Source organism: Pollachius pollachius, assembly GCF_949987615.1.
Source record: "Pollachius pollachius genome assembly, chromosome: 1".
Lineage (NCBI taxonomy): Eukaryota > Metazoa > Chordata > Actinopteri > Gadiformes > Gadidae > Pollachius > Pollachius pollachius.
The window spans coordinates 32,726,548-32,746,288 of NC_136934.1; the positions used below are offsets into that span (position 1 = coordinate 32,726,548).

Genomic DNA, 19,741 nt, shown 5'->3' on the forward strand with positions numbered 1-19,741 from the left:
CTAGCCAATACATTGTGCTTTCCTTGCCGAAAAACACGCCTTGATAAGCTTTACAGTCGGAAGGAGGCTCTCTGCACCAATATCCCATACCACATTTTTTATTTTTCTTCCGTTTCGTTCTCTCTGTGCCTCTGTACACAGGTGCCGCTAAACCGTTAATGCATGTACTCTATTCCTCCTTTCCCCCCCTCCTTTGCTCTGCCTGGTCGTCCCTCAGATGGACAGAATGAATTTCCTCTCCTTCTTCCTCCTTTGCTTGACTTCAGTTGCCAATAGCAACAAAGGTCAGTTCCTTCCTTCATCCTTTTGACCGTTGATTGTGAATGTTGAGATGATGTTGCCTCGTTGCCTTGGGAGCCCCCCCAACCTTCTCATAGGTGCCCACAATCTCTCTCTCCCCCCCATCTCTCTTCCCCTCCTTCCCCAACATGCTGAATGATTGTTTGCCGACCCTAATGCTGTGTAATGTTATCCTGTGTCATGGTGAAACGTATGTACATTATAAAACACCGTTCCGACCTCCGCCACAGAGCTCTGAGACTGTGCTGTCCGCAGATCCTACAGCCGATACACATGTAGACACACCCCCCCCTTCTGATAACCTTGTGAGCCGGGTGCCTGCCTCACTATGTATGTGAGGGTGTAGTAGACGGCAGTGTGTCGTGCTCGCGGCTGTGTGCTTCTCTAGTCACCCTGGCTCTGACTCCACACCCCGCCAAACCAGCAGAGAATACACAGAGAACCATTGTGAAGAGGCAATGTCAAACGTGGCGGATTGCCCAGAGAGAAAAGGGAAGAGAGCGAACGTACGGAGACAATGCCACCGCGAAGGAGAGTCACAGAGAACTCAGAGGACACAGAGAAGAGAGAGAGAGAGAGAGAGAGAGAGAAAGAGAGAGAGCTGAAAACGCAGTGTCAGGGGGTAGAATACGTGAAGTCAGGAGATCCAGACGCCAGCCACTTGCCGTGAAGCACCAGACTCATAAAGGGAGGGAGGGAAATATAAATAGGCTGACCACAGAGGGAGCAGAGACAGGAGAGGTGAGCTGGTGCTATAGGGGGATGGAGACAGTGTCAGAGGGGTATGGGGTATCAGGGGTGGTGTGGAGGTGAACAGAGTGTGAAAGAGAGAGGGAGAGCCCGGGTATGGAACGGGGCAATGCTTCTCAATCTGTTAATCCCGGGTGTAATCTCCAGCCCTGATGCTAAGATTAATGCTTATGAAGCAGGGAGAGGTGGAGGGGAGGGGTGAAGGGGAGTTGGAAGGGACACAGGGGAAATAGCCAGTAACCAAGAAGAATTATAAAGAGAGGGAGAGAATAATGGCCTCGTACACAGTGAGAAAGAGGCTAAGCAGAGGAGTCGAGAGCCTGCGTGAGTCTGCGGCGTTGGTGGTTATGGAGGAGAGGGGGGAGGGGGCCTGAGAGCAGGTCAGGTATCCATCACTGTAGCTGGGAACCAATCGGCTGTTAGCTTGAAGAGAAGTCCTAATTAATAGTGTGGATCCTTTGGTTTCTTTTATGGGAACAGAACCCAACAGGATATCTTTAGCGTCCGCCGATGCCGCCCCGCGGACCCCGTGATGACACGCGTCACCACGGCGCCCAGGCCATTTGGTCACAGCCTTTGATTAGCCGAGTGTACAATCCTCCTCCTCCTCGCTCGTTTACACTGGCCTTTGATCGCCCGCTGGAGAACATAGAGCACAACGATGAATAATTAATTTTCCATTTGAAGGTGAATTCACCGTTAAGCCCCCCCCCCCCCCCCCCCCCCCCCCCCCCCCCAAAACGCTGGATTTCCAATCGGGCGTGTTTCTCTCACCGTGTCATCATCCGATCGCAAATCCCGTTAACCAGGCCAACACTCGGGCCGCAGAGCTGACGGCTACGAGCGACCCCGTCCCCCCCCCCCGTCCCCCCGCCGTGAGATAAGATGAAGTCTGACTGATTTTAATTACACCGCCAGCCATCAAGGTGTGTAGAGGAGCACTTGACACCAGACAGAGAGCAGGGGAGGGAGAGAGTGACAACCTGGAGAGGGGAGAGAGACAGAGGGAGAGAGGGAGAGAATATGAACGGATGTCCTTGTAGGGTTTCCAGAGTAGCGCTTGAGCGACATGTGAGAGAGGGAACGAGAGAGACCAAGAAGGAGTGAGGGAAAGAGAGGTCAACATGTATGTATGGGAGAGAGGCTCTCCCAAAAGACAGCAAACAGTGTGTTTCCGGTCTCACACACCAAACACACACATTTACATTGTGTTGCTCCCCATCAACACACTTAACCACGCCCTCACGCCCCTCTAATGGAGTGTTATAAATAGACGCGTGCGGGTTCCTCTCTAATTGCTCCATTTGTCCCTGCGTCTCCGCCCGGTTCTGTCTCCGTGGACCGTTCAGCCAATAAGCACAAGCCATGGATCGAGACGGAGTACCAGGGCATCGTCATGGAGAACGACAACACGGTGCTGCTCAGCCCACCGCTGTTCGCTCTGGACAAGGACGCACCGCTTCACTACGCTGGTAAGACTACACACACCTACAGAGACCTACACACACACACACACACACACACACACACACACACACACCTACAGAGACCTACTACTCACACACCTGCTCAGAGACCTGCACATACAGAGACCTACACACATCTACAGAGACCTACTACACACACCTACAGAGACCTACACACATCTACAGAGACCTACTACACACACCTACAGAGACCTACAGAGACCTACTACTCACACACCTGCTCAGAGACCAGCGCATACAGAGACCTACACACATCTACAGAGACCTACTACACACACCTACAGAGACCTACACACATCTACAGAGACCTACGACACACACACACACACACATACATGCATATATAAAAACATCGATACATACACACCTACCTGCATACCCACCTACACACACCCCAGGGGATTATGCAAACAATGGCCATATATGTTATACAAAATGTGTTTAATTATATGATTGCTTTATGATTTACATTTCTTTCAACTAATCTTTGAGGTTATGATTGATGTCATTGTTTTGTGTGATAATATAAATAGATTTATAGAGCACAATGCCATTGATGGCAGATATTTATCAATTTCATGTGAAGGATTTATAAAACGGCACATAATGTGTTTTCCCTGTATCCAGTTTAAGTCCCTATCTTTAAAGAGAGACTCCCAGAGGCATTATAAATATTACGTTTGATTAAATATAACGTTGAGTCCAGTAACTTCAAACCAAGAAACTAATAGTAAAAACTGCCCCTGAAGGCTGTCTGCAGTGTGCTATTGGACCTAAATAAGATTAGCATGTCTGCAGTATAAATGCTTTGGGCTCGCAGGAAATATTCATTATTGAATAAATTATAATTGAATAAAGAACGCCACCCTGAGCATTCCCAGAAAAGGATTCCCTTTATTTGAGTAATGACTGGGTTCTTCTCTTGTGTTTATTGAGTCAATAGGCTCTGATTGTACTTCAACATGTAATTAAAAAGCTGTCACCACACAGCGCCCTCCCTTCACTCCTTCGTGGCTCCATGACATGTTAACCTGATCGCTGCCTCGTGCTCCCTGCTCACCCAGGGGAGATCTGCGGGTTCCGGGTGCACAACGGGCCCTCTGGGTCGGGCACGGTCCAGTTTGAGGCGGTTGTGCTGGACCGCTCCACCGGAGAGGGCCTGGTGCGCTCCAAAGAGCCCCTGGACTGTGAGAGCCAGAGGGAACACAGCTTCACCATCCAGGCCTACGACTGTGGGGAGGGCAACGACGGAGCCAACAGCAAGAAGTCCCACAAGTCAGTGTGGAGATAAGAAACGCTCTTATGCATTAGTCTGCAGCCACCGCTACCCAATTATACTACTGTTGGACACAGTGCTGCTACTACCACATTCTAATAAAACATTCCTGTTGTAGTACATGTCTCAAACCTACGCTTATCCAATAGCAAATGTTTCTATTGCATCAATTCTTCTATTGTCATTTCACTGCTGTACTGCTGTACTGTGTAGAGGAGCTGAAACTAGGGCACTGACAGCATGGAACACAGGGAGCGACTAGACTTGGGACAGGAATACGACAACATGTTTCTATTCTAGAATTTACACAGAACATGTTCCCATTCTATAACATAATAGAAAGAAAAATGATTCTATTCTTCCACATATATATATTAAATGTGTTCCTTTTGTAGAACATACATAACACTTTATTCCCATTGTAAAACATCAACAATTTTCCCATTCTAGAATACACATAGAATCCCTAATTTCCCATCTGGGATTATCCAAGATCTTATTTTTCTTCCGAATACGGTCCCATTTTGGAACAACTTTCATTTCCGTACACAGAACGACGTGTTAGAGAAATGCATCCCAGGAACATGTTCAATCGACCTCAAATAGGTGAAACGTCCTCTGGGTGGTTGTTGTTATTGTTGATGTTTTTGTGACAGTACAGCCCCACGCTCCCATGACAGGTACCATGTTGTTCTAATCCCCGGTCCCCTGCCTCTCTCTCTCTCTCTCCCCGCCCCGTCCCCAGGGCCACGGTGCACGTGCGCGTCAACGACGTCAACGAGTTCTCCCCCGTGTTCGTGGAGCGGCGCTACGAGGCCTCCGTGCCCGAGGGCCGCCTGTTCGACCGCATCGTGCGCGTGGAGGCCCTGGACGCCGACTGCTCCCCACAGTACAGCCAGATCTGCTTCTACGACATCATCACCCCCAATGTGCCCTTCGCCATCGACAACGACGGTGAGGAGTCATGGCAACCAGATTGGGTTTAAAGAAATTATAGCTGTGCTGGTCAAATCTATTTTTTCAAAAATTTGCTTTACGATCTGATTACTGATCGTTTGGATTCTGGATCCGTTCGTGCATGAAGCCATTTGTATTTAGTTTACTCACTTTGAACGCTTGTCTGTAAACAAGTGCACCTTCATCCCGACTGTCACAGCCTTTCTCCCTTCAAGTCTGTATCTTTGGATATACAGGTGTGGCTCTCCCCCCACAGGTTAAAGCCCAGAGGTTTCTGAAATAGAAATCGTGTGGGCAGGAGGTTGTTCCACTGCTCTCTGCTCATTCAAACACTACTCCGCTCTTGGGTGCTGCAGAGCGAAAAGATTGGCACATCAGTCAACAGAGCAATCTCAGCTTGAATTGTGGTTGTTCTGTTGAAATCTTCTTCAGATGTCATATTGGACGTCCTTGATAGGATTCTCTTTTTGTGTGAGATAGAAAGTCGTTTTGTCCTGTAACAACAACAGCACTGAAGTGGTTCTGACACTGGGCTTCTTTGTGGTTACCGTGACTCTGCAGAATTGGCTTGAGGGAGCGTGCAGGGCGGCCTGTGTTTTGGGTCAGGCTGCAGTAACAGCAGCCATAGCACAAAGCCCTTCTGTTGAAGACCATTCTCCTGGTCTAATCACTCCCTCGTCTTTGTTATGTTTCTTTTCCACTTTCTAACCCCTGACTAACTTGTCGAGGAATCGTTTAAGTTTGCCATTTTTTTAAATGCCTTGTTTTTCTGACTCATCTTGTGTGGGCTGACGGACTCAGGTTTACCTTAACATCAGGCATTATTAAATCCTCTTTGATTCAGGTCTGTTTTTTGGATAAAGAGATGTGGTACAGATTAGGAGAGATTAATTAGCATTGTAAAATAAATACTTGTTTTTCGTTCTTTTCATTATTCTTTTCATTGTTTCGTCAATAATTTCTTTAATTATTATTAATTAATTAATTTGATTCTTTATTTTAATTAACTTTCTCTCTCTCCCTCCCTCCCCGGCCGTCTCCTAGGCAACATCAAGAACACAGAGCCGTTGGACTCCAAGCGCCAGCGCGTGTACACCTTCTGGGTGACCGCCTTTGACTGCGGGAAGAACCGCGCGCAGGCCGACGCCCAGGTGGTCATCACGGTGAAGCCGTCCTGCAAACCAGGCTGGAACGGTAACACAAAACATACACACACACACACCTAAACACATACACTCACACAGACACACACTCACACACAAACACAATCAAGCCCTTCAAACTGGATGGAGAATGGATTTATCAAGTGGTAAATTCGTGAAAATAAGATTACCTGACTTGGCATTACATTTTTTTAATAAAGTTGGATATTTAATTAATCAGGATGGACCAAGCGTGTGGAGTACACCCCCGGCTCTGGCAGCGTGCCCCTGTTCCCCAGCCTCCACCTGGAGACCTGCGAGGAGACGGTTTGGAACATCCAGGCTACCGTAGAGCTGCAGACCGGCCACATCGGGAAGGGCTGCGACAGAGACAGCTACTCAGACCGCTCCGTGCGCCGCCTCTGTGGTGAGTTCTGATACACACCCCGGAACCCTATCCACCCCTCTCACATTCTTCTGCCCAGGGTCGCTTCCCGCATGCTAGTGTCTCAGATCAGACTTTAGATTAGAATTTTGAGTTTCGCTTTCTTTTGCCCCATGTTTGTTTTGACCAATCACGTCGCTTGAGGCGGGGATCTCTAAGCCATGATTGGCTTAAAAGTGAACACAAACGTGGCCAGCATGAGTAAACTTTTTCCGTTTGGAAGGCAGGCTTTAGCGTGCTTGAACAACAAATTGTAGACCGGCCACTTTGGAAATACACGTATTAAAATCCCCTCCTGCACAGAATAGCTCTGTAACGACGAAGTGATAGAATCCAAAATACCCCCATGCTAACCCCCTCTGCCCCCCATGGATCCTGGTTCTTCCCTGTGCCATCACCAGGTGCCGTCAGGGGTGAGGTGGACCTCCTTCCCCCACCGTCCCCGGCCGCCAACTGGACCTCGTCCCTGCCCACCCTGCCCTCCTCCGACTCCTCCCTGGTCTTCTCTTTCAACGGCTCCGCCCACATCGCCGCGGTACCCAACTCGGTGGCGGCGGCCGTGTCCGGAGACCACTTCACCCTTCAGCTATGGATGCGGAGGGGCGGGGCCAACGTACAGCCCGCCTCTTCTGCCCCCAACCCCGGTCAGAGCAGGGGCAACCACAAGGAGGAGGAGACCATCATCTGCAGCACCGTCAGGAACGGTAGGTCATATGACCTTCTCGGGATGTGTTTGTGTTTATGGGTGTATTTATCCATGTGTCTATGGGCAGCACAGTTTGCACGTACTTGCGATCCTTTTCCTTACTACACCTACGTGTTTTAAAGAATCCGATTGCTAGAAAAGCGATACAATCCACAACTTTGCACAATATTTAATTTATACTCATAAAACTCCCAACTCATTTCAGTTCATTCCAGAAATATTGTTTCAGGGGATTTCGTTTTATAAAGCATTTTGTTGAAGACCTTAACATGGGTCCAAATGGTATTGTTATGCCTGCTCTCAGGCCTGAAGATGGAGCTTCACGGGGGGGTTGGTATTGATTCCCTGTGCTAAAGGATTGAGAATTAATAACATTGTACCCTCCCTCAAAACCATACATAAACATGCAATCGAGCGAGCAGGTTTAAGCTCGACAGTTTCCCAATTGTTCCTGCCAGGGCAGCATTTCATTGTAAAGCTCAGTATTTGTATAGGACTTTGTCAGCTATGTCGATTGCCCTCCATGTCGTTTTCATGCGGAATAAGTATGAACAAATGCAACAATAACGACAGCATGAAGGACACATTCATCCTGCCGAGGCTCCTGCTCGCCGAGAGCCAATAGGACGTGGCAACACTAACACGCCTCTTCGTCTGTTCTATCTGTGCTCTCCGGTCCCACAGAGGACTCCTTCTCCCACTACTCTCTCTCTGTGCACGGCTGTCGCCTCTCTCTCTTCTACTGGCCCGATGTCTCTGCCGCACGCCCCGTCAAGTTCCTGTGGAAACTGGAGCAGGTACTGTGGGAGTGGGAGTGGCTGCATTTGCCCTCGCTGGTTCAACACCGTCACGCTTCACAGAGAGAACAAGGCTGAGATCAGCCAATCACAGCAGTAGACCATTGTGTGGTATGCGTGTATGCGTGTGTGTGTCTGTAAAATAAGAGTCAGGAACAATCTATGGATTTTTTATACATCTGTGCTTGAATACTGCAATCTGTCTGTATGTACTAGTGTGTGTGTGTGTGTGTGTGTGTGTGTGTGTAAGTGTGTGAGTGTGTGTGTGCATGCATGTCAGTCTGTTTGTACTTGTGTGTGTGGGTATTCTTGTCTCTGAGATTCCATGTGTGCGTGCATGTGTGCGTTCATGTGTGTTTATGTGTGTTAAACAGGTTTATGCTGAGACTTGGGGCAGACAGACGGATTGAATTTGGCTGGATTAAAGATATGCCAGGCTTATTCAGACAAGATTTCTCAAATCCTTCCTTCTGCACCATCACATCCTGCACCCCCACTTCAACCCCCTTCCACCCAATGCGTCTATTCCCTTTGTTCTTCTCCAGTCCTACATTCCTGTCTGGCAATTACAGCACATTGTTCTTCTCCAACCTCAGAATTTGACCAAAAATGGCTTAAATGTATTTGTTTCCCATTCCGCACCAGTGACCCCCTCAGCAGAGTGACCTCTGACCTCTGGTTATGTCTTGTCTCCGCCAGGTGTGTGACAGTGAGTGGCATCACCTGTCTCTCAGCGTCCAGTTCCCTTCCGTCACTCTGTACGTGGACGGTGTGACCTTTGACCCCGCGCTCATCCATGACAACGGAGCCATCCCTAACCCCGCCCCCCGCCAGAGGATGGTCATCGGGGCCTGCTGGGGTGAGTCTAGAGGAGCTCACAGCGATGCAAACACCACTGAAACGGGCTCCAGGTTTGATTCCGTATCAGATAGAGTGTGCAGGAAAAAACTGTTTTTTAACCAAACAACAAAAGAAACGTTCCCTCCCTCTCTGCTCCCTCCCTCCCTCCCTCCCTCCCTACTTTTATCTGCTATTATGAGATGTTGCACGTCCCCTAGCTTCGATCCACAGTCAAGATGGATTCCCCGAACCATTCATGGAAGATATATCCCTACAATCTCAAGTCCTCCTAATCAGAGCAGGGCCGGTCTAGTCCACAAGAGAAACTCTCACAGAGCATTTCACTCACTAATAGCCGACAGATGGAAACATTATAGCTAACAAATTACCCTAGAATAATATTATTATGTCTCTTTAATCTTAACTTCATTTGCATCATTTCTAGATTTTTTCTAAAATTGTATTCCAGAATGTGATTTCCCTGTCTTTGAAAACATCCCAAATATTTTAATGGAATTGCTACAAAGACATTATAAAACAGTATCCTTCAAGCGACAGAATGAAGTCTCGCCATACTTCAGACTGTGCCAGGACAATTTGCCACGATCTAATCCATTTATTAAATCCCAGGCTCATAATTCAATGGCACATTAATTATTCAGCTGAACAGAACGGAACAGACAGGCCAGACCGTTAGCCTGCCAGCTACATGAGCGCTATTAATTAAAATAGGACACTGTCCGCCAATTAGCGACGCAAAAACACGCTCGCCTCCAGTCTCATCCAATCCCCCTTCCCTCTGCAAGCCCCAGTCTGCTGCCACCATCTGCTGCTGCGCCACCAGTAGCCGAGGGTGTCTGAACACCACCAACACCTTTGATTTATTCCCACGCTTATTCAAACCATTCTCTCTACCTGGCTGTCAATCAATCTCTTTGAGATCCTAATTAGGTCTCACACTGCTGTTTAGATATTGCATGTGTTTGCGTGTGTTGTTGTCTCAATTTTCGTTTGTTGTTTTTCTTTCTTCTTCTACCCCCCCCCCCCGCCCCCCCCCCCCAACCCTCATGGTATGATCCCAGCAGAGCCTGAGGAGAAGCAGAAGATCTCCAACAACACCATCCCAGAGGGGAAGGACTCGGGTGAGTTAGTTATTTTCCTCACCAGTCTTATTTGTGTGTGTGTGTGTGTGTGTTTCTCTCTCTCTCTCTATCTCTCCTCTCTCTCCTCTTTATCCGTCTCTCTGTCTCTCTGTCTCCATCTCTCTCTCTCTCTCTCTCTCTCTCTCTCTCTCTCTCTCTTTGTCCCTCTTTCTCTGTTGATTCCTGGCTGTCTTCCTCAGGGAGATATGTGGGCGGTTACCGCGGCCTGTTGTCGGGGGTGACGGTGCGTCCGGGCAGCGTGGAGCCCCACAGCGTGGTGGAGTGCCTGTATGCCTGCCGGGAGGGGCTGGACTTTGGAGACCTGGAGACGCTGGGCTCTGGCATGAAGGTAGGGGCCCTGGAGGAACTAGGATGAATTATATAGATGATAGATGATTATAAGGGCAGGGTTTCCCTGGTTGAAGCAGGAGAATTACTCCCAGGCAATTCGTTGGGTTTCGTAGGAGCAGGTATGGTGTTTCAAGGTGTTTTTAAACAACGTCAAAACGCATAGCAACCTCGCTAGAGCAAGGGCACACAGCCAACACGAAACCACCACTCTGGAAAACGTTTTGGGCCAAAAGTAGCAGACCACTGGTATTTTGAAGATCGTTTGCCCCATTGAACAAATTAAAGCATTATAGTCCAAACTACACCGAAATGTCCTCCAACACTTTGCGAGAAACAGATCATCTAACTGAAACGACAGATTTGGGGGTTTACTTACCCTTCAAAAGTATGTTTTAACGTTGTAATGTCATTGTATCGTAAGCAATATTGCCCAAGCATATCGGACCAAATAGCCTATAAAAGGCTGTCGTATTTAATGAATTATTGCGTCTCAGAATTAGCAATATTGTCCAAGCATATCTGACTTAATGAACAATTATTTATATGAAAAACATGCTGTGTCTCAGAATCATAATTAGTAATATTGTCCAAGCATATCTGACTTACTGAACAATTATTTAAAGAAAGAATATGTTGTATCTCAGAATCATAATTAGTAACATTGTCCAAGCATATCTGATTGAATAAAATAAATAATTCAATGTTTTTTTATCTGATCAGAATTAGCAATATGTTTGCACCACGATCCAATCATGCCTGCACATTGTTACAGATGTACAGATGGATGTTTAATTCGGTATGAACTAGGGATGCACCGAAATGAAAATTCTTGGCCGAAACCGAAACCGAATATACTGAAACAGTTGGCCGAAAGCCGAAACCGAATACCGAATGTGTTTTTTGCTGTTTTTCATTCATTTCATTAATTCATTTTAACAGGTGCGCTCGGCTCTTTTTTCATCTCCGTGTATTGTCATTTAGTTGTTTACCAACTTACGTGCAGCTCTTTTTTAATCTCTCTTTTGATGAAGCGCACCCGGCTCATTCCACACTGGTTGCTTTTTTTTCTCACATCATCAAAAATAGAAATGTTCTGTATTTTTTCTTTCGGCCTTTTTACTCCTTCGGCCGAAATCGAAAATCTTTGGTGGCCAAATTTTCGGTGCATCCCTAGTATAACCCCTGACCCGGTCTTCCAGGTCCATGTGAACCCCAGCCAGTCGGTGCTGGTGCTGGAGGGAGACGACATCGAGAGCTTTAACCGCGCCGTGCAGCAGGTCACCTACAGAAACTCCCTGCGCTTTGCTACCCCGGGAGTAAGGCCCCTCAAGCTAACCACCTCCCTCAGGTAGGACATCAGGCCTGTGAACCGTGTATCCACCATGAGTCTTATAATGTCCCCGTTATCGAACCTCAAACCCACCACCTCCCTCAGGTAGGACACCTGGCCTGCGAACTGATTATCCACCATGAGTCTCATAATGTCCCCGTTATCAGACCTCAACTCACCACATTCCTCAGGGCCTGTGAACCGTGTATCCACCATGAGTCAAAATTATAATGTCCTCATTATTGACCCTTAAACTGGCCACATCCCTCAGGGCCTGTGAACTGTGTATCCACCATGAGTCAAACTTATAATGCCCTCATTATCAACCCTAAAACTCACCACATCCCTCAGGGCCTGTGAACCGTGTATCCACCATGAGTCAAATTTATAATGCCCTCATTATCAACCCTCAAAATATTTAGAGAATAGCAATGATAAGTATATGGAATACACATTGGCCATAGCTATAAATATGTTATAGCAAAAATAACATTACACTTTTGAGCCATCGATTCACTTAGCAGAAAACAAATGAAAAGGCAGATTTAAACCTGTGTCTGTGCTTGAGTGCGTAAGCCGTGCTTAACCACTGACAACCACGGGTTTTAGTGCCCACTTAATGTTTATGCAATATTAATGAAGACTACAGTAGCGCATATGTGTTCAATAGGCTCAGTAAAACTCAAGCTGGTCCGTGCGCTGATGAAAAGCTTTCATCCGTCACCAAGCATCGCAAACATCCCCACGATGGTCGTTGGCGGTGGCTGGGGTTTTTCCGTCGTGTTTTCCTAAGATTAGAAAGATAAGCTGGTCGTGAGTCCTGGTGGTGCTGCAGTAGGCCTGCTCGCGGGCTAAATTCCCCCCTACGAAGCCACTGATTCAAGGTCACACGCTTAGCCGTGTGTGTGTGTGTATGTGCGTGTGTGTACGTAGGTGTGTGTGTGTGTAGGTGCACCTGTATGTGTGTGTGTGTGTGTGTGTGTGTGTGGGTGGGGGGGGGGTAATGTTTATCTGGGCGTTAGGTCAGGAGTTGGGAGTTACTTTGTCATCAACATTGTGAATAAGTGTGTTCAGATTAGAGTAATTTGAGGGCAGTGGTTCCCCAGATGGCTGAACAGCAGGCTCTTCTGGAAGGCATTGTATCAGCAGATGCTCACTAGTGTAGATAGTATATCTGTGCAATACAAAAGTGAATATACACATCCTCGCACACACACACACACACACACACATACACACACACACATGCAAACTGTGTGAAAAATAGGTCTATCACTAAAAGATGGGGAGCAGAGGAGAGAAGAAAGAAGAAGAGGAATGAAGAATAAAGTGACAATCTGAAAATATGAAAAGCTTCTCTAAATATGACATCCATCATATATCCAGGTCACAACATAAACTCCCTGGTTTTAAATAAAGTAAACGATTGCCATGAATTGTTGTGCACAGAAGCACCTCCTGAAATGCGCGCAGCATGCTGCTTATCTTACAAAGTGCTCCTTCAGGCTGGCTGAGGAATGCAATTAGCATTGACAGAGCCTTTGAGTTATGAGGCGTGCCAGTCTGTTGGCAGTTGCGCTGATTCAAACATTAACTAAATTCTTCTGCGGATGAAGTCCCAGATCGTTGAAAAAAACGCATGGGCTATTTAAAATGTAGTCATCAAACAGCCTCGCTCCTTCCCCGTGACGCGGCAGCAGCCGCCACAGCAGCAGCAGCGACAACAGGATGCGTCAACACTCTGCCGATTCACACGCCTGTGTGGGCGTGGCATCGTGTGTTCAGCTAGCTTTGTCTCTCCCCCTTGTTTGGCTGCCAGGTGCTTCAGCGAGGAGAGCTGTCTGTCCCTGAAGCAGCTGGAGGGCTACCTGGTGGTCCTGCAGCCGGACGCGCCCCAGATCTCCCTGTCCGGGGTGGGGCCCCACCTGGCCCGCCCGGCCCCGGAGTTCGAGGGCCCCCGAGGCGTCCCCCTCTTCCCCGAGCTCAGGATCGTGTGCTCCCTGTCCCACGCAGTCAACACCGCCGCCCAGGTGATGGAGGGCGGAGGTGAGTCACCTGACAGTCCTCTTTAGTTAGTTTGTTGGATAACTAATCTAGACTAGTTAGTTCATTCAAGTCCCTTCACACACCAGTGCCATTTCTCAACATATAATTTAATGTGCTATGGAAGTAAACACCAGTACAGGACTTTTGTTTTGTCCCGAAGATTTTGATGATTTCCATCTATTGAAACACTTGACCAATCAAATGATTTGCTTAAACTACCTCACTTTCAACAACATCCTACTTTCTTTTAATATACTGTGAGTAAATTGTTAGTTAAGGCTTATTACTGTACAACTAATGATTAAATGTAAGTTATTGAATAATAATTGTTCCCTTATTGTATGATGTTATCAGTTGGTTAGTTATTCCGTTAATTAGCTAGCTAGTTGGTTACATATTAAGTTAATAACTTAGTTAATACCGAACATCTTCACAATTTAGTAATGCACCCGGTATCATCTCCGTGTTCCACAAGTCATCTTCAGTGTAGTTACACACATCTCTTTGTGTCTGTTCAGCTGTAAGTACACAGCGTGCCCTAACAGCCTGTCTTAAACCCTGTACTGTAGATGGAAATGAGCTGATCAGCAAACAGGACCATCTGTGCTGAACTACGCTTATGCTTTTTTATTTCTCACATGACCACAATGACGCTGATGCTCTCTTTGTTACGCCCCCTCCCGTCCCCTCCCCTCCCCTCTCCTCCCCTCCCCACCTCTCCCTTCCCCTCTCCTCCCCTCTCCTCCCCTCCCCTCCCCTCCCCTCTCCTCCCCTCCCCTCCTCTCCCTTCCCCTCTCCTCCCCTCCCCTCTCCTCCCCTCCCCTCCCCTCCCCTCTCCTCCCCTCCCCTCTCCTCCCCTCTCCTCCCCTCTCCTCCCCTCCCTTCCCTTCCCCTCTCCTCTCCTCCCCTCCCCTCCCTTCCCCTCCTCTTCCCTCCCCTCCCCTCCCCTCTCCTCCCCTCCCTTCCCTTCCCCTCTCCTCTCCTCCCCTCCCCTCCCCTCCCTTCCCCTCCTCTTCCCTCCCCTCCCCTCTCCTCCCCTCTCCTCCCCTCCCTTCCCTTTCCTTCTCCTCCCCTCCCCTTTCCTTCCCTCCCCTCCCCTCTCCTCCCCTCCCTTCCCCTCCTCTTCCCTCCCCTCCCCTCTCCTCCCCTCTCCTCCCCTCCCTTCCCTTTCCTTCTCCTCCCCTCCCCTCCCCTTTCCTTCCCTCCCCTCCCCTCTCCTCCCCTCCCCTCCCCTCCCCCCCACTGCAGCTCTGATGTCCGATGCTGTGGCCCACACTCTGGACGGCTGTGAGGTTCAGCCCCTGGGGGAGGAGCTGAACCCAGAGAGGGAGGAGCTGCTGGTAGACATGGATGTGCTGCGGGAGAGGGGCCTGGAGATCATTAATACCACAGCTTACATCGCCATCACAGGTATTATCTATATAGATATAAATAATATAGAATAGAATAGATTGACATCAGAGTGACAACACATTTAGAGTTATAATACATAACATTTGAACCAGCTGGTAGCTTAGAAGGACCTGTAAATATCTAGTCAATGCTGATTGATAGTGATTTGAATAACGTTATCAATACAATCACATCCTATACATCCATAACTGATATAATATATATTTATATGTACACAAATAGAAAATGCTGGCAAGCCCGTACTTCTGTTTGTTTACAAGTCCAGCAGAGGGCATGTCTCATCTTACTATCAACAGTCCTATAACCCCTCCCACTCAGACCAACCACACAGCCCAGCATGCTGAGTCATCAGGTCACGACACACAGAGGCATAGCCAGTTAGGGCAGACAGAGCCTTGTTATTGAGCACAGCAATTGTTCCTGCGGCACGCCACCTGGTGGCCATACCGGGCACGTCCGGCGGCCAGGACGCTGGTAGTTGTACAATAAACAAGTTATCTGTAGGGACGGAAGAATGTCAGGCAGAGTATGCCGACCTCTCGAGTGCGTGTGGTGATGGCTGGTTTAGCCTGTGTCCCATTGGATGCACCCCAGGAGTGCAGCCTCACACAGCCCCAGTGTCTTATCATTCTGACTCGGGCCAGTGAGGCCACGCACGGCACAAAAGTTTCTTGGATTCTCAAAGTCACTGGCCTACCAACTGTGAGGAGCTCAATCTTACACTTTGCAACTTTAATAAATGAGGTATTCATTTATCTATTAATTTAAGAATACAATTTAAATATTTATATAATACCGATTTTATACATGTGCAATGTTTGGCATTTTCAAAAAATGTATATGTTATGATAATGTTATAAGTTATTAACCCTCTTGCTATTCAGCTTCTCTAATTCCTTCCTTGTTTATCGATGACCAAACCCAGTGCCGGACCTCTCCAGGACCCTCTCTAACCCTTTTCCCCTCCCCAGGCGCTGAGTCCATCTCCGTGTACGAGGACGTCCTGCGCTCCGTCCGCTACCGGCTGGCCAAGGGCTCGGCCCGCTTCGAGAGGAGGTTCCGTCTGTCCTGCTCGGAGATGAACGGACGCTACACCAGCAATGAGCTGACGCTGGAGGTGAGAGATACACCAGCCTCTTGATGTTGTTTACCTGGTCGTCATTGACGACCTGCTGTACGAGAGCGCGATCACACGCTGCTATTGACCTGTTTGGTTTCTGACATAGTTTCTAGGCTTGAAACCATTTAGAAACAAAAGTAAAACAAACAGTAAATGTGTATTTAAATGTAAAGCTTTGGATGTAAGGAATGAACATCCAGCAGCCCTGTTGACTTTGGCTTAGAGCACCTTTTAGATATGATTAGTTTAAAAATATGACACTGGGGATGCTATTCCCCTCCCTCTCCATCCCAACGTGTCCTCCAGGTGAACTTCCTCCACTCTCTGGACAGCCTGTACCATCCATCACACCTGCTGGCCTCCCAGCAGCAGTTCCTCCATCCGTCCCAGCACTCTGGGGAGCTGAGTGGGCACAGCATGCCAAACCCACACCGCAACTCGGGTAATCCTGTTTACTGGATTTGTAATAATAATTAGTGCCATAGGGGGGCAGTATAGACGCCATCTATCTTCTCATATTCTGCAATAACAGCAGACCAATATGAATGTAAAATGTTTATTTTGCGGCTGCTTTGTTTCGACAGAATAAAATATTGAATATAATCATAGTATAATATACAGTTCTAATTACCAGCTTATTGTTGTGTTGGTATTATTTCGCCTTCTCAATATTCGTCCTCCATGACCTTCGGTTTCCTCTGACAGTGGTGCCAGGAGCTGCCACCGTCATCATCATGGTATGCGTGGGCTTCCTGGTCGTCATGGTGATACTTGGAGTGTTCCGAATCCGCTCCATCTATCGCCGTAGTGAGGGGGAAAGAGGCGGAGCTAAGGAGGGCAGCAGCCAATGGGATGACTCAGCCCTCACCATTATCGTCAACCCCATGGAGGTGATTAGCCAATCAGTTCACTAGAACCATTCAGCTAATCAAAATCATCTTGTTTGGCTTCTGGACATTTTAAAGGAAAACCAAACCCTAAAAGAGCTTGATCAAATTTTAGATTAAAAGTGTTGCAGTGGGTTACATAGTTAGCTATGGATGAGCCTGGTCCAAAACTTACCTTTAATGCGAAAAGTAAAACAATTGTATGATAAGATGTAATTACGGACGTAAGTTACCCTGTATGAGTAAATGCACACCATTGCATGAGTTATCTGTTATTGGATGTTTTGGGTTAACACATAACGTGCTAGAACAACTTTCTAACTAATGTTTCTCCCCCCTCTGCCCCCTCCAGTCCTTTGAGTCCCGTATGGGCATTGCAGCGGATACAGAAGGGGAGGGCGAGGAGGAAGAGGAGGAGGAGGAAGAGGAGGAGGCCACGGACTCTCCCGACGATGCCGCCGGTGACGACCAGCGAATCATCGCCAAGAAAGACGGACGGGAGGCCAACCCTCGTCGCTACTGAGCCCCCGCCCCCGTCGCCCCGATCTGGCGTTCTGTACCTCCCCACCAGTTCTTACATGAACCACCACAAGCGGCCCATCGCTGACACACGCTCAACTCGGTTAATATTGACAACGGCTGTCACCTCATGTTTAAGGAATGTATGCTTATAAACACTACGCACAACACAACTCTGTAGAACTCTATCCAGACCACACAAATCGCTATGTGTGGACTATAGCAAACGGGGCAGATGTTCACCACTTAAATGTTTTATGGCACAATGTATACAAAGTAAATGTTATTTACCTGCCTGACCAAAACCCACAGATATTGTAAGTGGTGCACCAGTTCTACATCACCAGATGGTATTGTGTCTGTATAGTGTAATACAGGTTGAATGAAACTTTTTTGTTTTTAAAGAAAAAAGATTGTATATGTTTTAGTATCACACAGAAGGAATATCCCTAGACGATTAATATTGAGGCAAATCTTAAATAACTAAAAAAGGACACTCGCCTTTGAATATAATTTGAATTCTCTGCACTTGCATATCATGACTCTAGATGTATTTTGCACAATACCTCCCCCCCCCCCCCCCCCCTCGGCTATACATTCCTAATCTTCCAATTAGCCACTGAGTGATAAGATCATGAGCTCAAACAGTTGTGATCCTGTTGCTCGTGATGAGGTCATGGTTCACCTGCTGGTTACTCTTCTGGACTTTTGGGACAGAGTTGATAGGATACAAACCGCCTAGCCTTCCTCTCTCCAACCTTTGGAACCGCCTCTGTAGCAGGGAGCTACGGAGGAGGGGGTATACCCTGGTGCGATACGCCTTGTGCTTGTGTTCTTGTCATCCACTGCAGATAGGTTTAAGGTGGAAAATGGTTTGTTGGCGTTCAGGTTGCGAATGATATCTGTTGTGATGGTGCAGGTTTGAGTAAGTTCTTGTGTACCCTGACCTCTGACCTCCTCCACCACGACCCCTGGGGAATGTGTTTAAACGGCTCGCCCATCACCTACTGCAAACTGATCCTCCTATGACATCACACACACACACACACACACACACACACACACACACACACACGCACACACGCACACACGCACACATGCACACACTTTAAAGCTAGCCCTGCTGTTTTAGAATGTCACCTCAGCTTGGGCAGTTTTGATTGTATTGATTGTAATGAATCTTCTGTACATACAATGATGAATATTATAATTATGATATGGATTTATGTTTATTGCTGTTGTTCTTATTATCCAAGCCACTCGTTGTCTTTTCTGCAAGCTTTGAGCGGGGGCAGACTAGAACTTGCCACCTTTAATGGTTTATAACAAGCAAGATAATTGGTCCATCTTTGATGCATGCACAGCTTCAGAAAATCGAGTTGAAGCTAATGATAATATTGACGGCAGAAATAAGGATAAGAATTCCTGGCTTGATGAGTGTCTATAATATAATTTGTGTGTTATATTGTTGTTATTCCCAAATCTGTCAATATCTGAATCTCAGAAAAAGAAGGGCACATCGTTGTGATAGCAAAGTACTTCACTCTCTTTTACTTCTGTCATGGTCACTCATCCACACAATATGTTTACGTCTCTCTTCCCTTCTCTCTCTCCTATCTTTTATACACTACCCCCCACCCCCCGCTTCCAACTCATGACATGATATAACTTTGGTTTGATGAATGTACAACTGTGCTTTTCCTATCATTCCACCTTATCCCTTAATTTCCTCTCCCCTTTCTCCTCCTCCTCATCCTCACATCCCCTCTGTGTCTCTTGCTGTCTGTCTGTGTAGCATATCAGTGTGCAGTGCTAAACCTGTCGGTAAATGAAGCCTGTCGTTTATAAGTGTACTGTTAAGAATGGATAAACATTGCATTAATAACTTATATTATTACTATGTTACTAATGGAACATCATTATTGATATAAGAAAACATGGATTATGATGACTGATTGTTATTAGACTGTCAGCAAACATTACAAAATTCATAATAAAAATCTATATGAAGTCGTTATGAGGAGGAGATTTTATTTTAAGGACTTAGAGCTAATGGTCTTGAATAATAATACCAAAAAGGATAGAAAACTTCGGAAATAGACAGCAGGCCATCTGCTGCGGATGCTGGGGATCTTAGAGGTCAACGGTGATGGACGTTGTAGTCTTTACAAATGTATATATATTGTATCACCTTGTTACATTATTACTAAATAGTAATTACCTGACCTCAAAA

General features: G+C 47.2%; 1 protein-coding gene across 1 annotated transcript; it reads left to right on the forward strand.

The window, feature by feature from the left end:
* Positions 1 to 217: 217 nt before the first annotated feature.
* On the forward strand, positions 218 to 19,444 carry clstn3 (calsyntenin 3; the record flags this gene model as incomplete). The annotated part of the gene is made up of 18 exons (XM_079743180.1): positions 218 to 284; positions 2,400 to 2,522; positions 3,602 to 3,812; positions 4,559 to 4,767; positions 5,815 to 5,964; positions 6,154 to 6,339; positions 6,759 to 7,061; positions 7,748 to 7,860; positions 8,560 to 8,719; positions 9,786 to 9,842; positions 10,043 to 10,191; positions 11,393 to 11,541; positions 13,343 to 13,569; positions 14,818 to 14,979; positions 15,954 to 16,099; positions 16,409 to 16,544; positions 16,808 to 16,992; positions 17,342 to 19,444. 18 exons carry the CDS (start codon positions 218 to 220, stop codon positions 17,510 to 17,512), a joined length of 2,904 nt encoding a protein of 967 aa, XP_079599306.1. The 3' UTR covers positions 17,513 to 19,444.
* Positions 19,445 to 19,741: the final 297 nt, after the last annotated feature.